This window comes from Protopterus annectens, chromosome 8.part1 (genome assembly GCF_019279795.1).
Source record: "Protopterus annectens isolate FY-2018-M chromosome 8.part1, PAN1.0, whole genome shotgun sequence".
Lineage (NCBI taxonomy): Eukaryota > Metazoa > Chordata > Ceratodontiformes > Protopteridae > Protopterus > Protopterus annectens.
The window spans coordinates 149055670-149079326 of NC_056742.1; the positions used below are offsets into that span (position 1 = coordinate 149055670).

The 23657-nt window shown below is 37.6% G+C and overlaps 1 protein-coding gene across 1 annotated transcript in view; it reads left to right on the forward strand.

The window, feature by feature from the left end:
• Positions 1 to 1485: 1485 nt before the first annotated feature.
• Positions 1486 to 23657, forward strand: part of PKD1L2 (polycystin 1 like 2) — a 1522374-nt gene continuing 1500202 nt past the window's right edge. Inside the window, exons 1-2 of the mRNA XM_044081586.1 lie at positions 1486 to 1760; positions 17695 to 17705. Of these exons, the coding sequence (XP_043937521.1) occupies positions 1486 to 1760; positions 17695 to 17705 (286 nt within the window). The remainder of the gene's footprint in view (positions 1761 to 17694; positions 17706 to 23657) is intronic.

The window sequence follows — 23657 nt, forward strand, 5'->3', positions numbered from 1 at the left end:
AGCAGGGTTGCCTAAATGAACCATTCTATCTATAACTTACTACACAGACAGGCTATAAACAGTAAGAATACAGATAAGTGTATCACAGCAGGTAAGACGTGTAAGTGATTCAATATAGGTATGCAAAAATAACAGAAAAATAACTAACAGACCTGTTGTAGTACATGAAGGAATTTAGTTAAGAAGCGGTCTACTGATCACCTCAGGTATGTATTCAAGACAGTAGATGAAGAGATTGTTCTGGGAAAGGTCAGGAAGGTTCAGAGAACTCTGAAGAGAAGACACACAGGAAAGACTTGTATGGAAATCTAATAGGGTTATCAAGAGAAATGGGTATCCTTCCGTTCACCGAATAAGTAGTGCAGCTGTAAATGCTGCAGAGAAACAAGTGGCTGAAGGCAGCTTGGCAACGTGGAAAATAAGTGATCTCTGGTGTTTTGTCAAGGGAAGATGGCTAATGTGGTCATGTCACATCACTTCAGAAGAAAAGGTTCCATGCATACACATACAAATTACAGGCAGGTGAAGAAACTGTCCAGCACCAAGCAGAGGCAAGGCTGGGAATCATACCAGTATGAATGTGGTATGGTCACTGCTGACACTCTCTGATTGTTGTGTCACGTCTACACACAAACTTATTTCCTTCTGTCAACAAATGTCAAATAAATAAATAATGATACAATTTAGCAAACAAAATAAATAAAATGAACTTGGATGTTTAAGAATGAATTAAATTATATAGTAATGTGTTCCAGTTTGTATGTTTCCTTAATTTTAAAGTGTACAGGCTGTGCTAACAGCCAGTGTTAGACGTGAGTGTCATCTGCTTCAAGGTTTCTGTTTCAATCTCATATAAAAATGAAGCAGGAATGATGCAGCAATATTTTTCCACTTGAAGATACTTACATGTTTTTTTTCCATTGCAAAAGCCACAAGAATCAAAGTTATTTTCTACAGAAAGGATATTTATCATAATTACGAGCCTTTATGAAAAAAGGTATCATTATTTCTTTTCTTCTGACCACAAGTTTTATGTTTGATTGTGAGCCACTCTGTCCTGTTGTCATGAAAACCAGACTGAAAGAAGCAAAGGAAAATACATCAATCAGTTATATCAGCACTCCCCATATGCACTGCCATAATAGGAAAAACAAATACATCTTCCTTATCTTTGAAACCCAAATACAAGCTGATGATTTAATAGCCAGGTAGTAAAAACTGGTTTTATTTAAAATGACAGAACAAAGGCAATGGGGACAATAAGCTTTTGAAGTGATTGTTTAGCCACCCATGTTTTTAACGTGAGTACTTTCATTGAAAAAAGCTTTGTTATTAACAACGCAAAAGGACCACTAGCTGACATTATATGTACAAGAAAGAATAAGAGAATATTAGTGTTTCATGACATCACTCTTCCCTAAGTACGGCTGCAAAAAGCCAAATATTCTGTGTGCAGATTCATTTGGGATCTTACCTCAATTCAGAATGGGTCTTTCCCTGTTTATTCTTCTTATTTTGATTTCTAGCACAGGTATACTTAATGGTGGCACATCATGCCCTAGGAATCAGTTAGCATTTGATTCTTCATGCTATGAATTCATTAATAAATCATGCAACTTCAGGAAGGCTGAGGAGTGGTGTGAGAAGAAGGGTGGGCATCTTGTTTTCATACAGAATGATGAAACGCAACAGTTTCTGCAGACACATCTATCGGAGAACCATGAATGGTGGATTGGCTTAGCACCCCCAGTGAAGAATCTGTCTCATGATCCCATACCCATGACAGGTAACTTACAGAATGTCATCTTACCAGGCATGTATAATAAGCATAATACACAGAAATGATCTGTGAATCTCTGGATAGTTTAACAAGCCATGTGGCAAAGAAATAATTTCTGACAGCATACAGTTTCTCTAAAAAGTCTTCAAGTATGCTAGATAAAATCCTAGTTTAACTGCTTGTACATTTTTTTTTGCCTTAGTTGATTGTTCAACCCTTACATTTTGTTGATTTGTTTAAGCAGATAAACCCACTAGGCACAGGTGCATCTTTTCATAGTTGACCCAGCAGCATTATGTGGTTATGTAACTTACTAGGAATCACATTTTGCAAATGTAGACCTAAGGACTCAAACTCAGGACTATAAGATGAAGCTAATTAATAGAGAATATCCTTAGCTGTGCATGCTAAACTGTCAGACATTAGAGCTGCTGTCCGTAACCATCTCATTACTATTATACTAGAGGAACTATATTAACACGAGCTTAAAATAAGCTTCAGAACATCAAAGACAATTAATATTCACTTATAAGTTTTGCTTCTATGTGCAGCATAAGGCCTGTTGTACTAAGTTTGGATCATACCTCTCAACCTCTTAGTGCAACAAATCTGGACAAAGCCTGACATAATGGGGGGGCAAAGGCCAAAAAATAGGGACATATTTTAAATATTGCTCTTATAAACTTAGAAAATTGCTAAAATAAGGATTTGCATTAACATGCATTTTTGTGAAGGATATAAAGTCTGAAACTCAAAATGCATGCCATCAGGAATTTGTAACTAAGTTCATTAAGGCCTTTAGTAGGTCATGGGTTTAAGGCCCTGTACTACACAGATGTAATTACTTCATTGATAACAGATAACATGCCTCCTTAATTAAGCTCTTAAGTCATGTACTAAACAGATTAATTTCTTCTCTCTCAGCCTGCTAATCTTCATGGATATATTACAGTAGTCATTACACTAACATAACATATATATTTTTTCAGAAAATATATTTTTCAGAAAGCTAGGGGAGGATTCTCTGAATAGGAGACGTCATAGAAAATGAAGAAGATATGGGCACATGAATTTTGCAGTATTATTAACACTTGTTACCTGAATAAGTGAATTGTTCTTACAGACCCTGTTTAGTTATGGTAGCAAGGTAGAAGCCAAATGCTAGAATGATACAGAGTAATCTACCAACCTAAGCAATATGAATTTTGAAGATAGCTAGAGTAATCAGAGGAGACCCTCATGGATACATGCAGAACATGTAGGCTCTAGCAGGGTTTTAATTAGAAATAAGTATCTAACCACCAACTGTGGATATATCAGGCAGTAACAGTAACTACTACACTAATATGCTGTTAAGTGCTAAGCACTAATTTTTATTTTCAGTTGTGGGTTAACTAAAGATGTGCATAATTAAGGAACATTAGAGTAATTACTGAAATGTTAATGTAAGATGTAATTTTGCATGCAACTGTTTGTATTATATTATCCATATATACAACATAGAGCTAAATTTTAACATAGAAGTTGTTACGACTTATATAAAATTCCCAGGGATGTTCAGGATGGCTTTTCATATGTTTGCATGTGGTGTCATCAGATTTCTGCCTTGCTCTTTACTATACTTATCTGTTTCCACATAATAATAGAAAGAACGGCTACCAGTAAAAACAGAATTTGTTCTTTTATATTTATAGCAGAGTGCCTTTTATTGTTTTTACTGCTAGCCGTTTTTTCTATTACTAGTTTTTGCTGTCTGGTTTGTTTATGTTACTATTTCCACATAAACATCGTACACATATTCTGGTTAAGATAACTATTACTTAGATTTCTTCACACTATATGCTTCTCCAAAACCCTGTACCAGCATAATTCAGTTTCCCTGTCTCTCTGCCTTCCAGTGGAAATAATATCTTGCGAACATTTAACTAATTCAACTCACGTTCAATACTTTCTGTTAAATTTTATTGAATCTGATATTTTGTCATTTCAAACTGTAAGTTTGTTTGGAGTTTAATTCACTATAGCAGATAACAGGAAAAGCAAGTGATTAAAGGCAAAACACTGAAACTAAATGTCAGACTGTAGTAGCATCTTTAACTATTTTAAAGTCTGAATCTTTCACAAGGTATATAATAATATAACAGGAAACAGGAAAGCACAAGAATTATTGCATGATTCTAGCAAAACTGAGTTGCAATAATGGGTTTCCTACATTGTGCAAAATGCTGAACAAAATGTAGTATCCTATGATACTTCTGTACAAAACAATGTAGCACAGAAAGTTTATTTCCTCATAAGCATATTACTTGAAAATACTTTTCAACAATGATTTTATTCTATTAAATATTGTCATTTAAGACATCTGTTTAGTCATTTGGCTTGTCTCTTTTGTGTTGTCTCATCACATTTAATCCGTGTTATCTCACTTTATTGAATAGAGGTAACTTTACTTTCAAGTGCATCATTGCTAGCAAGCATAGCTACAAGTACTTACTCGGCACCCCGTGAAAGGTTTAGTTCCTTATCTAAAAAAGTTATTATAAAAGAATTCTATACAGTTCAGGGGTTCCATTCCAACTTCTTACAGCCAATTAACTGTAGCTTAAAAGGAATATGGTAATAATTTTAATGTAAACTTATCAATAACTCATCCTTCTTGTAACTGTTTACTCATAAGGCAATGCCTATAGTAAAACAGCTGCACTTTCTGAAAAGAAAAGGGAATTTACAAATATCTCTGCATTATCCCTGCTATGAAAACTTCTCTATCCACTGTACAAAACTTTAGGAAATGCAAATGAAGTATGAATTATAAATGTTAATACACTGCAGATTCACAATGAATTTTCTGTTGTTGAAGCCTGGATTAAGAATGATAACCCAGATTAACAAGGAATAACTTAGTCTTGGCTGAAATCTAGTGATGGCATCCTTCAAAACTCACTGTTCAAATTTTAACTTTTTATGCCTCATGGTTCAGACACAAGAACTGGTGTATGGGTACTTCTACCAGTCAAAAGACACATCACAGCTATCACAGTCATATGTTCTTCCAGTCTTTATAAATAACAACCAGTAATAATAAACCTGTGAATGCCTTACTAGCAATAAAATGAAACCCAGGATTATTCTGGTGTACCAGCTGCCTCTAGCTTCTGTGTTCTCATTAAATACTTTCATTAGAGATACTGTACCACCTAAAGTATAAATGGGTGGCATTATCCTACATTGGGATGAGCCCCATTAATAAACCTGACTTAAATCACATACAGATTACTCTTCTGCTAAACTTTTCAGTCTACCACAAATTGAAAAGCACAACATTCACAAGTGGATATTTAGAAACAGAGCTAAACTCAACTGAATATCTCTCAACTGTGCAGATTTTCACATAATGTCCAGATCTTTGCCTCATATTACTGGTCTGTTCATCATAAAAACTGTATTTTTTTGGCAAATCACTGGGATGATCTAAGGATTAAAGTCACTAAAATATGACATGCATTAGACTTCATATCCTTAAAAATGCATGCTAACACAAATCCTGTTATTCTAGCAACTTTCTAAGTTCATAAGAGCAATATTTAAAATGTGTCCCTATTTTAGGCCTTTTTCCCCACATTATGTTAGGCTTTGTCCAGATTTCTTGCACTAAGAGGTTGAGAGGTGTACACCTATCCTATTAAGCATAAAGCCTTTAAGGCTTTGTACAAGATTCAGCTGAGGTATGTCTTTCTTGCTACTACATTCTCAGTAGTTCCTAAGTAAAATGGTCATAATCTGGCTTTAGACTAATCCTCTAAAAAATCAATATTATCCCATCATAAGGGAAGAATTACTTCAAAATTTACAAAGTTCTTGTCAACAGAAAAGAAGGCTCAGACAGGCATGAAGGCCTCAATAGTTCAGAGGGTTGAAAGGAATTCTACTACCTCAGAAGCCAGTGCAAGCAATGGCTCAGTACATTTAGTGGCAAAATATAGCTCTCATAGGTAAACTTAAGAGATGCTGGCATATAATTAACACTGTGTCTGGGAAAAGTAGCTGAAAGCTAGACCTTCCATTAAAACTAACGAAGAACAAGTTTCAGACTTCAGGAAGGTAGCTAATCATGTGGCACAATTATTCCACCATCATAAATGCACATCTGACAACTTACACTTCTGACAAAATGTTAACACTGCCGAGGAGGTGTTTCCCTTTTCACTTACTTTCAGTCCTTTGATGCCCTTCTTTTAAAGTTCAGCATAAAGCTTTAGGAAATCTTACATTATGGTCAGCCAGACTTTGACTCTAATGGTCTAAATTTCATAAGGTCTGCAATGCTTTTGTTACAGTGCCAAAAGAAATGTGATTAATGCATCTTTGTTAAGAGCAACATTCTCACATTTCTGGAAGACACTAAATGCAGTGTCCCTACCAAAGCAAGGGCTCATCTGGAACAAAAAAATCTATCAGACCAATCTCCTTTGTTTCTCACTGGTAATACAGAATGCAGCAGTTTAAGAGATCAATATAACATGTAAATTCTAATGGGTAACTGATGGACTAATGTTGCATTGCTTCTTTGAAAGTTCAACATGAAGCTTTAGGAAAGCACACAATATTGGCAGCTAGGCTATGACTTGTCCATATCTTAAGTTTTAAAGTACTTTCCATGTAATACGCATAAAAATGCATATCTTATAAAAGGAGCATTCTTCTATCCCTGGCAGCAGGCATATGTCATATTCTTGCCACAGAAAGGCTCACTTAAAACAAAACTTCATTCAAACTCCCTTCAGTCACTGTTCAAAGTAATTCAGTAGAATTCTGTAACTTCAGAGATAAAACCAAGAGATACACAGTTTTAGGAAAGATTGTAGACCCTGCATAGCCCATTTATTCTTAATGCAGAACTTTTATAGAGTTTTACATGCTTACAGAAGTTACAATGTTAGTAGTTAATGCATCTCTATGTATCTATATATCTATATATATATATATATATATATATCTATATATCTATCTATATATCTATATCTATATATATATAGGTTCATAGGTTCATAGGTTCATAGGTTTATACTAGGCTATCTGCCCTAAGGCATTTATAAGCCTAGCCCAAATTTTTATTACGCCACCCCTTATATGAAAAAATACTGTGCCCATTAGTTTGTGTGCCTCTGTCCAGCAGTGACACAGAGATGATTCCCCGTCCAAACCTACGATCTCCCATCCACAGGTCTAGATTTCTCTTGAACAGCGTCAGCGAGGTGCTCTGCCTCACATGGACCGGGATTTTATTCCACAGCATAGGGAGTCTCTGAGTGATAAATCTATCCCTCCAGCACGTCCTATTTATATCCGTGCTAAGGTTTAAGTCGCTTGCTCTAGTGGTTTTGGTGGATTTGGATTTTTTGAGGTGGAGCATGTCCATTAATTCCGGGTTGGACATGGCCTTGTATGTCAGGCACATAGGTTCATAGGTTCATAGTTTAGTACTAAGCTAACTGCCCTTGCAAGCCATTTTAAGCCTAGCCAATTATCCCTTGTGAGACTCAAACCCCGCACCTTGTGTTTGTAAGGCAAACACCTTAACCATTAAGCCATCCTCCCAGCCCTATTGTTGCTTAGGAATCTATAAACTTGATACAGTGGATAACTCACATAACTATACTATCATATCTCATTGACAGTCAGTGCAGTAGTAAACCACAGCACACTGGGTCACATGTCACCTCTGAGCAGACGGTATGCGACTGAATAGAGCTGGAGTTTCTTCAATCTGGCAGCATATGACAGATTTTGGAGTCCCTTTATCCTTTTGGTGAGGAACTTTTGGGGTCTCTCCAATTGCTGCAGATGTCGGGTGAGATACATCCTGAATGGGGCATTGTACTCGATCATTGGTCTGATAAGTGAAGAGTACAGGGGAACAATGACCTCACTAGATCTGGATGTGAATCCCTTCATGATCAGGTGGGCAATGTAGAAGGTCTTTCTAACCACTTTAGCAATGTGAGTGTCAAAAGAAAGGCCACTGTCAACCTGGGTCCCCAGGTCCCTGATAACCTCTTCTGTGCTTAGTGGATTGCCACCTATATGGTAGCTTGGGGTTACCTTGTTTTTCCCGAAGGGTATGACTATACATTTTTTGGCGTTTAACTTCAGGCCATGGCTCTGGCACCAGCTATCTGTTTCCGTCAGTCCCTTCTGAAGGATATCCGTGTCCGATGCACTTTCCACTATGGCGCCCAGTTTGCAGTCGTCTGCAAACTTTGTCAGCCAAAGTCCCCCCATGCTGGCCTGTACTTCTGAGAAGTAGATGCCAAACAATAGGGGGCCAAGGACCGAGCCCTGTGGGACACCACTTGTGACCGGCTTGGAGTCTGACACAGCGCCAGCAACTCTAACCCTGTGGGTTCTGTCCTTAAGCCAGTTTGCAACCCATCTTGTGACATATGGGTTTACATTTAAGCTGGTAAGTTTTTCTACAATACCCGAGTGGGGTATTGTGTCGAAAGCCTTTGCAAGGTCAAGGTAGGCTGTATGGACTGCCTTTCCTCATCAATGGCCTTGGTGACTGTTTCGAAGAAGTCGACCAATTTCAAAAGGCATGATCTTCCCTTGACAAAGCCAAACTGGGTCGGGTCCAATGTCTGCAAGTCCCCTATATCTTTGTTTATGAGCTCCATTATGATCCTCTCCATAGCTTTGCAGACTAGACTTGTTAAGCTTATTTGGCTGTAATTACCAGGGTCCGTGAGGTGCCGCCTTTGTGGAGTGGGACCACAGTTGCCGTGACGCCACTCCTTGGGCACGTATCCTGTGGTAAGGCTGAGATTAAACAGCTGCCTTATGTGCGGTTTAATTCCTCATTTAGCTCATGTAGCACACAGCCGGGACACCATCCAGTCCCATTGATGCTGTGTTTTTAGCTTTAGAGAGAGCAGCTTTCACCTGCACATTTGAGATGTCCGGGAGGCTACACTCGGCTGGGATAGTTATCTCTCCTTTGGGGAGAGGGGTGAAGTTTGCACTGAACCTGTCTGCCAGTATGTTGGCAATGTCTGTGGGTTCAGTGATTTTTGTATCATTTTGGACTAATTCTGAGCATATCTGGGAGTTTCCACCCAGGTTCCTAACATAGCTGAAAAAGGCCTTATGATTGTCCTTTGAATCCATGGCAATTTTTCTCTCAAAATTGGCCTTAGTTGATTTTATGAGTGCTCGTATTTTTTACTAATAATGATCAGGGGTGACTTCCCTTTTATGGATTTTGTTCTATCATGTAATAGCTTTCTCCTCTTATTGTAAAGTTTGTTAATGGCTGGGGTCCACCAGACTGGACGCTTGCCCTTTGTGGAAAGAGTCTTGGTTTTATTTAGGATTGCCTGATCCATGCAGTCCTGGAGATGTTCATAGAAGGCATTTGTAAGGGCTTCTGCAGCTTGGGTTGTGGTTTCCTCTGGCTCAGGGGCCTTGAAGGATACCACACCAGTCTTGAGTAGTGTGAAGTTTGCTTTAGAGAAGTTCTTCACTATGGTCTTTTGTTTGGGGTGGGGCGGGATGTGGATTTCCAGTGAGATTAGTTTATGATCAGATCTCACCAATGAGGGATATACTTCCGTGTGGAGCATTTTGTCCCCATGTTTGTGACAATGAGATCTAGTATATTTTCTCCTCTTGTAGGAACAGTGACTAGCTGTTCCATGGCATTTGAATTTATGAACTCCAGGAACCATTGGGCTAGAAAGTTAGGGCTTGAGTAATGTTCCCAGTCTATATTCGGTAGTTGAAGTCACCCAATATGATGGTGTTTGGAGATACATTTATACCCTCCAGTGTCTTCAGGAAGGCTGTGTGGGGTTCCTGAGTTTGAGAGGGTGGCCTGTAGCATGCTACAATTTGTAGAGCAGTTTTGCCTATGGTTAGTTGCACCTGGATGGTTTCCGAAGCTTCGTGCGTTGCCACCAACCTGGAGGTGTGAGTATCCTTTATGAATATGGATACACCCCTCCTTTTGTGGTGTGGTCCGGGTTTTGGGGCCGAACGCATGATATGAGGTAAAACCTAATAGTGCCGGGTGCTCTCAGGAGCCTTGAACCAGGTTTCAGTTACAGCACAGACATCGATGTTCTCCATACTGAGAAGGGCCTCAGGTGAGTGCATTTTGAGATTTAGACTTCTGGCATTGAGCAGCATTACCCTCAGTTTCTTCCCATTTTTTTTCTAGGGAGGTAGGTTTAGAATTTGAGCCTTGCCTAAAAAGGCACTATGGGGTGGCAAGAGCCTTAGCCAATATCCGAATCCCAGGGTGACAGGTGCAAGCCGTCCCTTGCGAAGCAGCGTGGCTTGTCAAGCATGTCATCCCAGGCAGACAGACACTGGATCCCCTTTGAATGACACCAGACATTAAGCCAATTGTTAAAGCTGATCATCTTGTCTCTATATTGTGGCATCATTCTTGGTGAAGGAAGGATACTGCTCAGGGTTAGGGTCGTACCTGCCTGGGCTACATAATCAGAGAGCTCCTCTATGTCTCTCTTCATGTAGTCCAGGGAGGTTCAGGTCGTTCACACCAGCATGGACAATGACTGTGTCATATTTGTACTTGCCGTGGAGTGACCCGAGTGCTTGTGTTATGTGGCGGATTCTAGCGCCCGATAGGCAGCTTACTGTGACCCTCTCCTTGTTCAGCCTAGGGAGTGGGACGTCAGTGTGTCTGACTATGGAGTCACCTATGACAAGTATGTTTGGTGTTGTATTTGGCCTTAAGGGCTGTGACTGCTTTGCACACTGCTTTTGTGGTTTATGTGTTGCTTGTGGGGTGTCTTGAGGTAGCAGTTGTTTGGGTGTCTGCTTTGGAGGCCTCTGCTGTTTAGGTAAATTTTACTCAGAGCCTCCGAGTATGTCTTTGTGTGTTTATGTGTTTGATTCAGTGGAGTGGTAGCATTATGTGAGGCTGGTTTTGTGGTGTGTGTAGTTGCCTTCTCCTCCTGTCTGGTCTTGCCAGTCCTGAGTTGAGAGAGTTCAGCCTCCAGTTTGGCTAAATAGCTGCATCTCTCAAGTATTTGTATTATGTGGGAGGAGGAGAGGGTTGTCTGTGTACATGAGGCAGTTATAACATTGCCTCAAGATTCCCAGATTCACCAGCTGGACCGGAGAGGAGATTGACAACTGACCTTTGGACATGCTAGAATAATATTGGGAAATCCTTAATTGAAAACAAGGGCCAGTGGGGAGTGAGGGTGTAGTGCTTTTAATTTTTAGTGCTGACTTATATAATTGCTTTAGTGAGCAAGTGCCAGGTAACTTGAGTGCAATGTGTTACAAGTAGCTAAATGCAAAACGACAAACATTAACTTTCTTTCAAGTAAAAAAAGAAAATAATTACAGAAAGAAATGCAGATATCATTAGTGACCCACAGAAGCTGAGAAGTTATTAGGTGGAATTAGCTTCCAGGGAAATAACAAGCAAACAAACAACAAGCATATAAACAAAGCTAGATTCAGTAGGCCTGGATCTAGTCTATGCTAGAGCAAACAAGGTGAACCAATTTCAGTAAGATACAGTTCAAATATTCAGGCACTATAAACCTTTAACCAGAAAATTCCCAGCTCAGAAGGGCAGAGTCCAGCCTCTTCTCCCACAAGAGTGCAGACCACGAACCTTCTTAATGTAAAATAACTGGCCTGAAGCCCAAGTGCCTAAACCAGAACTAATACACTTGGACACTGGGCTCTCAATCAGCAGTTCCCAACTTAGAAGGATGAAAGCTACCTGTCCTGCCACCACAGTGCTTGCCACAAACCTTCCTAATGTAAAACAACTGGTCTGAAGCCCAAGTGCTTAATCCAAAAGACTTGAATGATAGCTACACTTTAATCAAGTTACAACCAAGCAGTAATAAATACCATTGAATACTTTAGAGAATGTCTGGATTAGTGCTCAAGTTACACAAACAAAGCTAGATCCAGCAGGCCCGAATCCAGTCTATGCCACAGCAAACAAGGCGCACCAACTTCAGTAAGAAACAGTTCAGATATGCATGCACTATAAGCCTTTAACCAGAAATTCCCAGCTCAGAAGGGCAGAGTCCAGCCTCTCCTCCCACAAGAGTGCAGACCACGAACCCTCTTAATGTAAAATAACTGGCTTGAAAGCCCAAGTGCTTAAACCAGAATTAATACACTTTTAGAATAACAGACACTGAGCCCTCAATCAGCAGTTCTCAACCTAAAAGGATGTAAGCTACCTGTTCTGCCACAACAGTGCAGACCACAAACCCTCTCAGTGCAAAACAACTAACTGGTCCGAAGCCCAAGTGTTTAAACCAAAAGGCTTAGAATGAGTTACACCAAGCAGTAATAAATACAATTGAGTATTTTAAGATGATGCAAAAGTAAAAAGAAGTAGGTAAAAACACAAGTACAGTAAAAGCAGATGAAAATTTTTTTTTTTTTTTCTGAACAAGTGCTGAGATCAAAGAAACAGATTTGAGTGCTGAAACTAGAAAACTGGCTAGTTATAAGAAAAAACAAGCTAGAAGGCTTCCCTCAAACACAGAAGGGCTTGGGGGCTCAGAAGCCTACAAATAGTCTGTACCACTTAACAAGAAAGGCAGGAAACAAGCTTAATTTTTTTTTTTTTTTTTCTATTTCCCAGATGCTCTCTTTGTACACAGTAGAAGTGCCTGAAATCAGAATATGATCTCACTGCACTCAGTTGAGTGAGCAAATGAGATGGGCCCAGAGGCAGGCTGAGGGGCGGGCAGTTTCAATGCCACTAAGATTAACACCAAAACAAAAACAGGGCGGGTGGGTGGGAATAACTGAAGAGCAGAATAACTTCAGCTAAAAATTCCTTCAACACTCCTTCATACACAGTTTAAATCAATTTAAATACTGTATTTTTTAAAAAAAGTGCAGAAAAAGGTACTTAAATTCTCTTATACGTCCAGTTGAATATAACCAAGTTCTTAGCTGGCCAAGCTGGAGTTTTAAAGCAGGAATTATTTCACATGCACCAGTTTAAATATATATATATATATATATATATACACATATATATACATATAGATAGATGTTATATACATATAGATAGATGTTATACTAAAATGTATAACATTGAGTTGTGCATCATCAAACATGTAAATGTATATAGTTTATGTTGGTAATATTGTGGTATCATTTTAAGACATTGTAGTTTGCTGGGAACTAACATGGTGGATGGTACATTTTGTGGCTTTGTAGTTTGTTTAATGTTGTGCATTGAAAGTTTACAAGGTAATGGATAAATATCGGTCTTGTTAAGTGATGGATTTTTTGCTTTCATGGAAGTTAAGTTAGTGTTCTGAGAAGTGCCATGAGAAGTGAGTAGGGGGAAAGTTTTTATTTTGCTAGTCTATATATGTTTTTAAGCAATACAGGTAAGTGATTTAGACATTATTTTTACATTCTGCATGGTGATCGTGATACAATGGGAAGTAGGACATTAACTTTTTTCCACTGTAGTGTGATCTCGGAGCTGATATATTTAATTTACAGGAGGTGGGGGTGGAAAGAAGAGTCTCCACATTGGGGGGGGTGCAGGGGAGCTTGCCTACCTGTAGAAATATAGTAAAAAATGTGTTTGTTAGTTTAGTTTTGTTTTAGGTGGAGGGGATGTTATTTACATGTGCATTGTAGTTTTCGATGTTATGTTATGTGATGATGTACAGTTTCAGTGTTCTGTATTTTCATTATTGTGAGTTTTCAGTATTTTGGGGTTTATGATGTTATGGTCTCGGTGTTTTGTGGTTCAGTGTTATGGTAATTCTGTATTTTAAAGTGGAACTCTATATATATATATATATATATATATATATATATATATATATATATACACACATACATACACAGTATCTATATATATATATATATATATATATATATATATATATATATATATATATATATTGTCTGTGTTCTTGTGGGATTTACACATTGCTTTAGATGCTTAATCCATAACTAGAGCATGCTAAGTATTCTTTTTTACCTTATACTTGTTTTTTTTATTTAACAAGGATGTTGTGACTGAAAAGGACCAGCAGTTTAATAACTAAGCAAGTAAATATTTCATCCCCTGACAACCGGAATCATAGCTCAGAGGATGGTAATACCAAACATATGTTCTCAATAGCCTCAACAAAGACTTCTGCACTTTGTCATGAAGCTGTTGCTTAGAAATTGCAGGACCAAGAAGTATGGTATTAGTGGTAAAGTAGCTGAAAATGGATGAGCTTATGACAATCCACACGCGAGTGGTAGTAAGTGGAATGCAATCTAAAACAAAGTTACCAGAGGCATTATGGGTAAGATTTAAGTATATTCATATTATATGACTCTCTTAATAATACAACAGAGTGCTTGAAGTTAAACATTTGGCAGATGGCCAATTAATCTATAACAGAGTAGACAAATAAAAGATTGGAAAATAAAACTAAATGTTGGGTCAGTTCAGCAGTGGTTAGATCATGACAGTTTTGACAATATTGCTAAAAAAAATAAAGTCCTATGTCTAGATCTCAGGAATAAAAGGCATCAGATAGTGTGTTTATGGGAATGTATAGTTCTGTACTAAATTTTTAGACTAAATGTTATATATTGTATATGTCATGTCCCAAAACTGATTGAAATGTGAACAGATGACGAATGTTAAAGAGCATGTTAAGGACCTTATGGAAGTTGACTTGATGCAGAAAGTCAGGTAGTGATAGTAAAGGGGTCTATAGCAAGAGTTTGCATGCTGTTAGCCTGTGACACACTTCCACTGCTGCCATTTATTTTGAAAAGTGTCCCCGTAAATTAACAAGATGGTAACTATCTCTCCTAGAACCCCATCCTTGACGTGGTGCTTGAGCCATTCTAGATCATCCATAGCAAAGTGTAGTTCAACTTTAAGTAGTTGCCTAGAATATTGTTTCCAGCTCAGAATATGATGGACCATACTATGTAAGATACTTTATAGATGCAAATAGATTTCATATAGGTCTATGGCACATGCTGTGGTTTATAAAAATGTAGAAGCTGAGATTTTGGAAATATTGTGCTGCTGTACACACCTGCACTACTTTTTAAGCTACAGGCATTACAGAATTCCTGTTATAAAATGCTCATTGGAACAACTTAATTTCCACGAGAACTTACACATCAATTGTCCTTAACAAAATAATCTTTACAATATATACTTCTTATGAGAGAGCAAAGAATACATTATACCAAGCCTTTTATTATAGTCATGGATACGGAGTTATGAATAGAGACAAATTGTAAAACCAGGCATCACCTATTTAGTATATAGCTTACAGCTCTAACAGATACAAAAACAGAAGTACCAAATATTTCACTCAGATGGTTGCAGACATAGCAACACATGGTAGATTAAATGTATTATTTGTTATTCTAATCTCTACTTTTTTTTAAAGGATTCATGTCATTATGCATTGACCAAACAATTTTTTCATTGACTAGCTGCTGTACAAATCACATGGTTAATAAAAATGAAATTGTGATTATAATTCTCATTATTCATAAGGTTTGTCTGATACCATTTCCCAGAATATACTCTCTAAATGTCAACCTTTTCTAAGTGAGAAAAGTGAGACTATGATTTGGTGACCAGTAGCCCAGACAGAAGAAAATCTAGCCAGGGGGGATTTATTTATTTATTTATTTATTTTACATTTGTTTACCGGGAAAGTCAGACTGGATATATGTCCATTTTCAGCAGAGGCCCAGGGAGAAAAGCTCCAGAAAGCAGAGTACAAATACATTAGGAACAATAGAATCATTTAGAGATAAGTATAATATGCAGTTTTCAGTAGGGTTACAAGCATAGATAAAACATAGTAGACAACATCAAAATCATGCAGCTTCAGTTACAGGCAATAATACATGCAGTTATGGGCTAAGCCCCATCATGAATTCATACACTTATGAATGGCTGAGATTACGTAATCCTTTCTGTTGGGTAGGGAATTGATCCTTTCCTCTTACAGTAGCTTTTTAGAAATCACCTTGAAATGTATTTCCATATAGAAAGGAACTTGGGAAGACAAAGTGAGACTTTAGGTGACCTGTGCAGATGTACAGATGTGTAGCCTTTCCTCTAGGTTTGGTATCGTGGGACATTGCACTATTTGGCAATCAGTCTAGGAGGGCTGTAGGAACACTGTAAAATAACCAGATCTCCATGGGTTAATGTCAAAAAGTCCTAGCTTTCTCTTTCCTCCTGGTATCATCCAGTTCTGGTAAAAAAATAATGAGCATACCTGCCATGTTTGAGATTCAGTGAGTGTAAACAGATTAGGGTTTTTCAAAAAGATATTTCAAAAAGACATCTGTGTGGTATTTCTTTCAGAACATTCCTACTTCTACTTCAGAAATGGCTATACATTGTGTTATTGTACATATCCTTCTAGATATGGAATATTTCTGAGGGCACTTACACTGCATGCAAACTGTATGGTATTATCTTGCGCTCAAGTGTGGTGTGTGTGTGTGTGTGTGTGTGTGTGTGTGTGTGTGTGTGTGTGTGTGTGTGTGTGTGTGTGTGTGTGTGTGTGTGTGTGTGTGTGTGTGTGTGTGTGTGTGTGTGTGTGTATGTGACATACATGGTTAATATGATGGAAGCCAACACACTTTTGTAACAAACATTTGTGATAATACCTTCTGCATATCAGATCACTTTGCATTCTATGACAAGATGTCTTTTGCAGTCCATGTATAGCACACATACATGCAAAGCATAGCTGTACTGTAATTTTAGTTGTCCTCTGATTGCCACATTTGTGCAGTTCATGTCTTTGAGCATCACTTGGCGCCCTGCCTGTCTCTGGAACATCCACTAAGATGGCTAATGCTCTAGGTAAGGAACCATGAAATATGATGCATTCTGCATGTTGAACAGTCATGAGAGCCACATATAAGATTCAGGAGTTCAGTGCCACAGGGATGCTGAGAGAATTAATGTTTGGAAACAGGAATAATACACTAACCAGGATGGATGAGAATTAGACAGCTTTGAGTGTGGTATTACTGGTCACCCAAATCATATTTTCCTGTGGAATCCAAATGCAAATGATAAACATCACTGGTTATATAGGTTATTTGTATTATCTGTAGTCATCTTTTATATGCCTATTGGTTCAGATTCTGCACAATTTTACCTGCCACATCACAGAAAGTCCCCACAGTGTTTCAATATTAGTGATATGTGGAGCCCCTGAAATACTCAGATTAGTTGTGACAGGATTTAATTAACTGCAGGTAAAGTGAAATAAATTCTTCCTATCTAGTAATGTCACCCTACACATCATAACCTTCTGTTAATCATCACCTTATGACATTATTTGTCTGCTTTAGATCACTCAAGCTTGAACTAATCCTTTATCCTCATCTATCTTTTTGTTAATTGTAACATATCCTACATTTATTTATTTGTCTTTTGTTAACCAGGTTAGTCCCACTGGGCTGGTGACCCATTTCCGGAGGAGACCTGTGGAGAAAAGCTCCACGCCAATCAAAGATAATAACAATACACAAAGTTACATAACAAGTAATGTAAATATGAATAAATAACTACATACATTCATGCCATATAAGAGTATGAATATATAGCTACAGTGCATGACAACATACATTCATGCCCGAGGAGAAAAGCTCCCTGCAAACAAAGATAATGACAATGACCACGTTGTATTACAAGTAATGTGAATATGACTACATGACTACATACGTTCATGCTATACATGACATAGTTAAAATACTTGACTACATACATTCTTGGAGAGATAAAGAAGAAGATTCACAGAATAAATAGCTAAAACATACTAGAGGTAGAAACATGTAGTTAAGATTTTTTTTGTGAGTAAACTAAATTGGTAGAGAGGAAGAGGGTGTGGGGAATAGAAGGGGTTGAAACAGGGGGGTAGGGAGAAGAGTTTAGGAGAGTTAAAAGAATGAAAGGAAGCAGTTATGAGAAGGGAGGGGGTGGGGTTAGTATAGAAGTTAAGGAAGAGAGAAGATGAGATTTGAGTATAGTGTTACTCAGTGAGTAGGTATTACAGTAGTTAAGGTAGAGAGAAGATGAGATTTGTGTATAGTGTTACTCAGTGAGTAGGTAGTATAGTAGTTAAGGAAGAGAGAAGAGATTTGAGTATAGTGTTAATCAGTGAGTAGGTAGTATAGTAGTTAAGGAAGAGAGAAGATGAGATTTGTGTATAATGTTAGTGAGTAGGTAGTATAGTAGTTAAGGAAGAGAGAAGATGAGATTTGAGTATAATGTTAGTGAGTAGGTAGTATAGTAGTTAAGGAAGAGAGAAGATGAGATTTGAGCATATTGTTACTCAGTGAATAGGTATTACAGTAGTTAAGGTAGAGAGAAGATGAGATTTGTGTATAGTGTTACTCAGTGAGTAGGTAGTATAGTAGTTAAGGAAGCGAGAAGATGAGATTTGAGTATAGTGTTACTTAGTGCCATGGCTAAGGTACTGCACTACTAATTGATTATACAGTTATAATTAAAATAAGGTGAAGGAGAATTGTTGTAGTGTAATGAATGCGGGAGTAAATGTTATGTAGGGTGGTGGCAGGTACAGGAGGGAGAGTTAGCAAAGTCATTTTTCTGTTCTGTTTTGAAATGGAATGAGGATCAGATAGAATGTATATTAGTTGGGAGTTTGTTCCAAGTTTGAGATAAGGAGCATTTACAGAGCGATCTGCCTATAGTTTTGTTAGGCCTGTAGGTGTCAAGTAGCAGTTGGTCAGCACTATGAAGAGACTGTGAAGGTCTATAAAGGATAGGAGGGTGGACAGGGAGGGACAGTCTCCAGGTTTGTGAAGTACAGAATGTGTCATCTGTAGTTGAGAATGTTGAAAAAGTTGAAGGAACTCAAGCCACTGTAGTTGTTTGAGGGACAGGCAGTGATGGGATTTGTAAGGAAAGTTACAGGCAAATCTAGCTATCTGGTAGTAAGTTTGTTCAAGTTTGGTTAAAAGATTTGCATGGAGGTGGGTAAATGTAGGGGAAGCATAGAGTAGGCAGGGGACAAGGTAGGCTTTTGCAAGTGCACTCCTTGTAGTGATGGGTAAGAATTTTTTTGTTTTGGTACAGTAAACTGCATTTTTGATTGCTCTTTTTGATGGTTTGTTGGATGTGGAGGTCAAATTTCAGTTTATCGTCAGTTGTAATTCCTAGAAGTTTGGTATGGGAGCCAGCATGAATGATGGTATTGTCTAGGGAAGAGAGACTGGAGGAAGGTTTAAGGCTGGGCATAGCTTCTGGAAGGAAAAGAAGAAGCTTAGTTTTCTTTGGGCTAATGATGAGTTGGTTATTGATTAACCAGTGTTCAGTGGAGTTAAAAGAAGTCTGTGTGAGGGAGTGGAGGTCAGTAAGGTTCTCAGAGAGGGTAATAAGTGTAGAGTCATCAGCATAACTGGATCAGAGAAGAGGTGTAGCAGGCAGAGCGTAGATTGTTAGCAAAAATATTAAAGACAAGGGGGCCTAGAATGGATCCTTGGGGGACTCCTGTTTGGACTGGTAAGAAAGGTGAGCAAGAGGTCAGCCATCTATCAGATTGCATTCTGTTGCTAAGATAACTAGAGAACCAGAGAGATGTGGATGAGGAGAGGTTGAATTCAGTTAGTTTAGAAAGAAGCTTGGGTAGGAAACGATGTTGAAAGCTTTGGAGATGTTGAGGAAAAGACATGATACCTGTTGTTATCTCTTGCCTCTGCTATAGTCTGGGTGAAGGAAAGGAGGGCTGTGGATGTGCTGTGATGGGGACTAAAATTGTGTTGATAGGGGGCGAGGAGGTTTTCCTGGAGTAGATATTTAAGAAATTGTCTGTGAATGCATTTCTCTAGAATTTTTGAGAGAGGGAAGAGGATGGCTATAGGTTGGAAGTGGGAGGGGTTAATGGAGTCTCTTAGTGGAATTGTATAAAAGGATTTCCAAATTTTGGGGACTGAGGATTCTTTGATAGAATGGTTGATAAGGATAGATACAGGATATGATATAGCACTGACTGCATGTTTGAGAAAATGGGGGTAGGCTATCAAAGGAAGGAGAGCATGGTTTAAGTTTCTGCAAAAGGGATTTAGTATAGACAGTGGAAACAGGTTCTAGGGAGAAAGTCAAGTGAGGGGAGGTGGTGGAGGGGTGGGGGGTTGGCACTGGTTATTGTTGGGGGAGTTAGTTTGTGGATAGAGTCTATGAACTAATTATTTAGTAAAGTGGCAGTTTCAAGAGGTGTTTTATTGGGTTCCTATTAAATGATCAAAGACGCATTCTGTTGAATGCATCTTGATCAAACTTAAAAGCATGAAAAGGCAAAATAGCGAAACGGCATATAAGCAAATTCTTTCCCTGGGAAAGAAGTCGCTTGGCTGCTTCCGTTACTTTGCCATTTTCATCAATGTAGTACAATCTCAGAGTTGGTATATTTAAGTGGGGGGCACTTTATGTAATGTTTTAAATTTTTATTTTTTTGTTTTGTGGAACAGTGATTTTTTTTTTCCCTTGGAAAAAAATTGCTGTTCTAATGGTTTGAAATTGTAAGCTTTCACTTACATGGGTTTGATAAATCATCGTTCGCTTCTTTAACCATTCGATGTTTTAACTTAGACCCATTTTATTGGGAAGGGGTTGGGGTAGAATGTTTCCCCAGATGGAGAATATTGCTCATGGTGTACCAAAATTGTTTTGGGTTTGAAGTGAGGGTACATTGAGCTTCTTGATAGAATTTTTTCTTGTTGACTTAATACATAGTTTCCAGGTAGTGTCTCAAAGTTTCACAGTGGAAAGGGTATCTTTAGAGAGTCAGGGTGTGGGATTAGATTTGATCCTGATTTTTCTGATGGGTGCTAATTCATTTAGTACATTTAGGAAAATATTGTTAAACCCAACAGCAGCTTCATTAAGAGGAAGGTTATATAGGTGAGGCCAATTGACAAGGGAAATTTTGTTGTTGAAAGTTTTTTCATTGAAGTTGGTCAGGTTGCAGCAATCTCTAAAAAGGTGGGAGTCTGAGGTTTGAGAAAAAACTCTTAGGATTGAGATAGGGAGGTGCTCACTTAAGGAGTCTGGTAAAGTAGAGGGATTCTGATACTGATTAGGGTTGGAAGTTAAGATCCAATCTAGAATAGAACTGGATTTTTTATTGATGTAGGTGGGAGCAGAGATAAGTTTACTGAAGCCAAAAAGGTTAATACTTATACTGGGGAGTCAGGGGGGGGTTATTCCTATCAATACTGACGTCACCTAGAATGATAGTCTTATATGATATATGTTGGGAAATCCAGGATAAAATAGATTCAAGGACTGGAGTGTCGTTGCTAGGAGTTATATAGATAGATGCTATGGCACAATTTTTATATGGATTAAGTTGACAGTTGAGAAGGATAAGTTCTGCAGGGGAGATGTCAGGAAGGGGAAGGGACAGTGGGAAGAGGTTAAGCTGTTCAGAGTACATGATAGCAACACCTCCCCACTTTTTGGAAAGCCTGTCTTGTCAGGGGGTTAGAATTTCAGAGTTTGTGATATGAGGTTTGAGTCAAGTTTCTGAGGGAGTTAAGATGTGGGGAGAGTGGTGGGCAACCCAAGCATATAATTCTGTTATTTTGTTTGGGAGACTTTGTAGGTTTATGGAGTGGATAGACAGGTATTTAGTTGGAGAAGTGGATAGGTGGTGCCTAATAGGTGATCATCCTGTGTTTTATATTTTCAGCATTTTATAATATATGAGTTTTGTAAATTATAACACAATATCTAAATTGCCATACTATTGACCATTCTTTCATAATGTCTAAGTCATTCCACCTCATGTACAATTTTCAGTTTATACCAGTGACAGCGTAATTCACTGTATTATTAATTAAAAGTCATTCTTTAGCTTGTAGTATAAAACAACAAAGTGAAGTTAAATTAAAAAAATATATATTGAAATTGAAAACATACTTACTGGAACAAGCCCGTAAAACTTGAACTCACCTAAGAGTATACCAAAGAGAAACAACACTTAACAGACATTTAAATTAAAAATAAAATCCAGCCAGATGCATGCCAACAAAAAAGGTCTAAATAAAGAACATTGTTGAACTGATGACACTGAATGCACTCGTTTCAAATTCTGAGATATGAAAATAAATGTAAAATTATAAAAAAAAATGTTCAAACTATGCATTATTCAGTCTTTCACATATCACGATCCTGTATTCATATTTAAACCTCACAGATGCATAGTATTATATTTAAGAAACAACATTGCTTCTAGCCTATTTAGTAAACATTTAGAATCCCCACAATTGGTTATGCTGGGAATCCCTAGCACAAAAATCATGAAAGCACTGCTATCACTTCAATGACAATAACAGAATAATTGCTCTAGTTAAGAGTTTTGTTTTCCTCATGCATTTGACTGAAGAGATTATTAATTTTGCATATATTTATATGTCTGTTTAGACATTTTTTCTCTTTTGCATTCCCTTGAAGATACAAGGGTTTTGTCCCAATAAATTTTATTTCAATTCAACTTGTCTTTGTTTGTTGTTTTGGTAATTTTGGCTTCAATGAGTCATTTGTGATTTTGAAAATATCTCAACTAATACTTTTAACACTACTGCAGCTGCATTTTATAAGCCTGAGCTAGATATATCTCAGAAAATGCATGGTCCAGAGAGCAAGATTTTTGAAAATCATCCTTATATCAGCAAAATGCACTACTATAAAATCCTTGATGGATACGTTTAGCAAACCTTTTTGCAAGGCAGGCAATCATTATTATGACAAGTAATTACTACAGATAAGTTTGGAGTTGTAATTTTCCCCAGGGGTCTGTGTATTGACCACTGGTCAGCATTTGTTTAAGAGGTGGGAGAAGGCTTCCTTAGAGTGCATGGATGACTGGATTGCCGTTTTAATTGAGTATGCATGACACATGAAAGTAGCAGTGCATTTCTGAGGAGATCTATTATCTGAAAATTTCTGTTAAAACTAAGGTGCATGAATATTTTTTTTTTCAATTAAGATGCAGGGACACTTAATTGAGCAAAAAATGAATTCAATAAATAAATAAATTAAACAAATAAAACAAAAAAGCAGAGGACAAGGTTAAATACAAGAAAGACCAATTAAAATAGGATCAACATGGTTTTGGAGGAAGTTAAATTCCTATGAAATGCAATGGTGCAATTCTTGTTCGAAATGGTCCACGAGAAGAAGTAGTAGCAGTGGCAACTCTTAGTTTCTCGTGGAAGCAAGATCTGTGAGAAGCACTTTGAATTAGAATTTGCCATCTGACATGTACCCCATGCTTTCATAAGTCTCCTCCCATTATGAAAAGTGAAGAAAATATGCTACCAGACAAAAAGCAAGTCATAGAAGCTGAGTTACAAGTACTAGCTATTGCAGGCAGTGTTGATGCAGGCAATTTGTTTTTTTGTCCACAACTTTGTCCAGCATTATGTATACCCTTTCTGACTTAATACTTGATGTTGACACAATAAATGTTCTCAGCCAAGGGTTTAAGTTTGTTCTGAATCCCTATCTAGTTATTGAGGAGGTGTTGTTTGATTTTATTTACTTATTAATTTTGAAAATGAGGAAATCTGTAATGATTTTTTAAGCAACTGACAACAATATTGATTGTGACAATCATTTGGATATTTCTTGTTAGTGAGATTATGGATGACTCCTTTAATAATAACAATAGATAAAATGGTATTCCATCAGAGTAAACATGTTTTTCTAGTATATAATAACAGTTACACATTTTAAATATACTACAATTCATATTAAAAGTGCCTTTTTTACCAGTATTGCACAAGATTAGGAATGTTTTTTTAAAAAAGA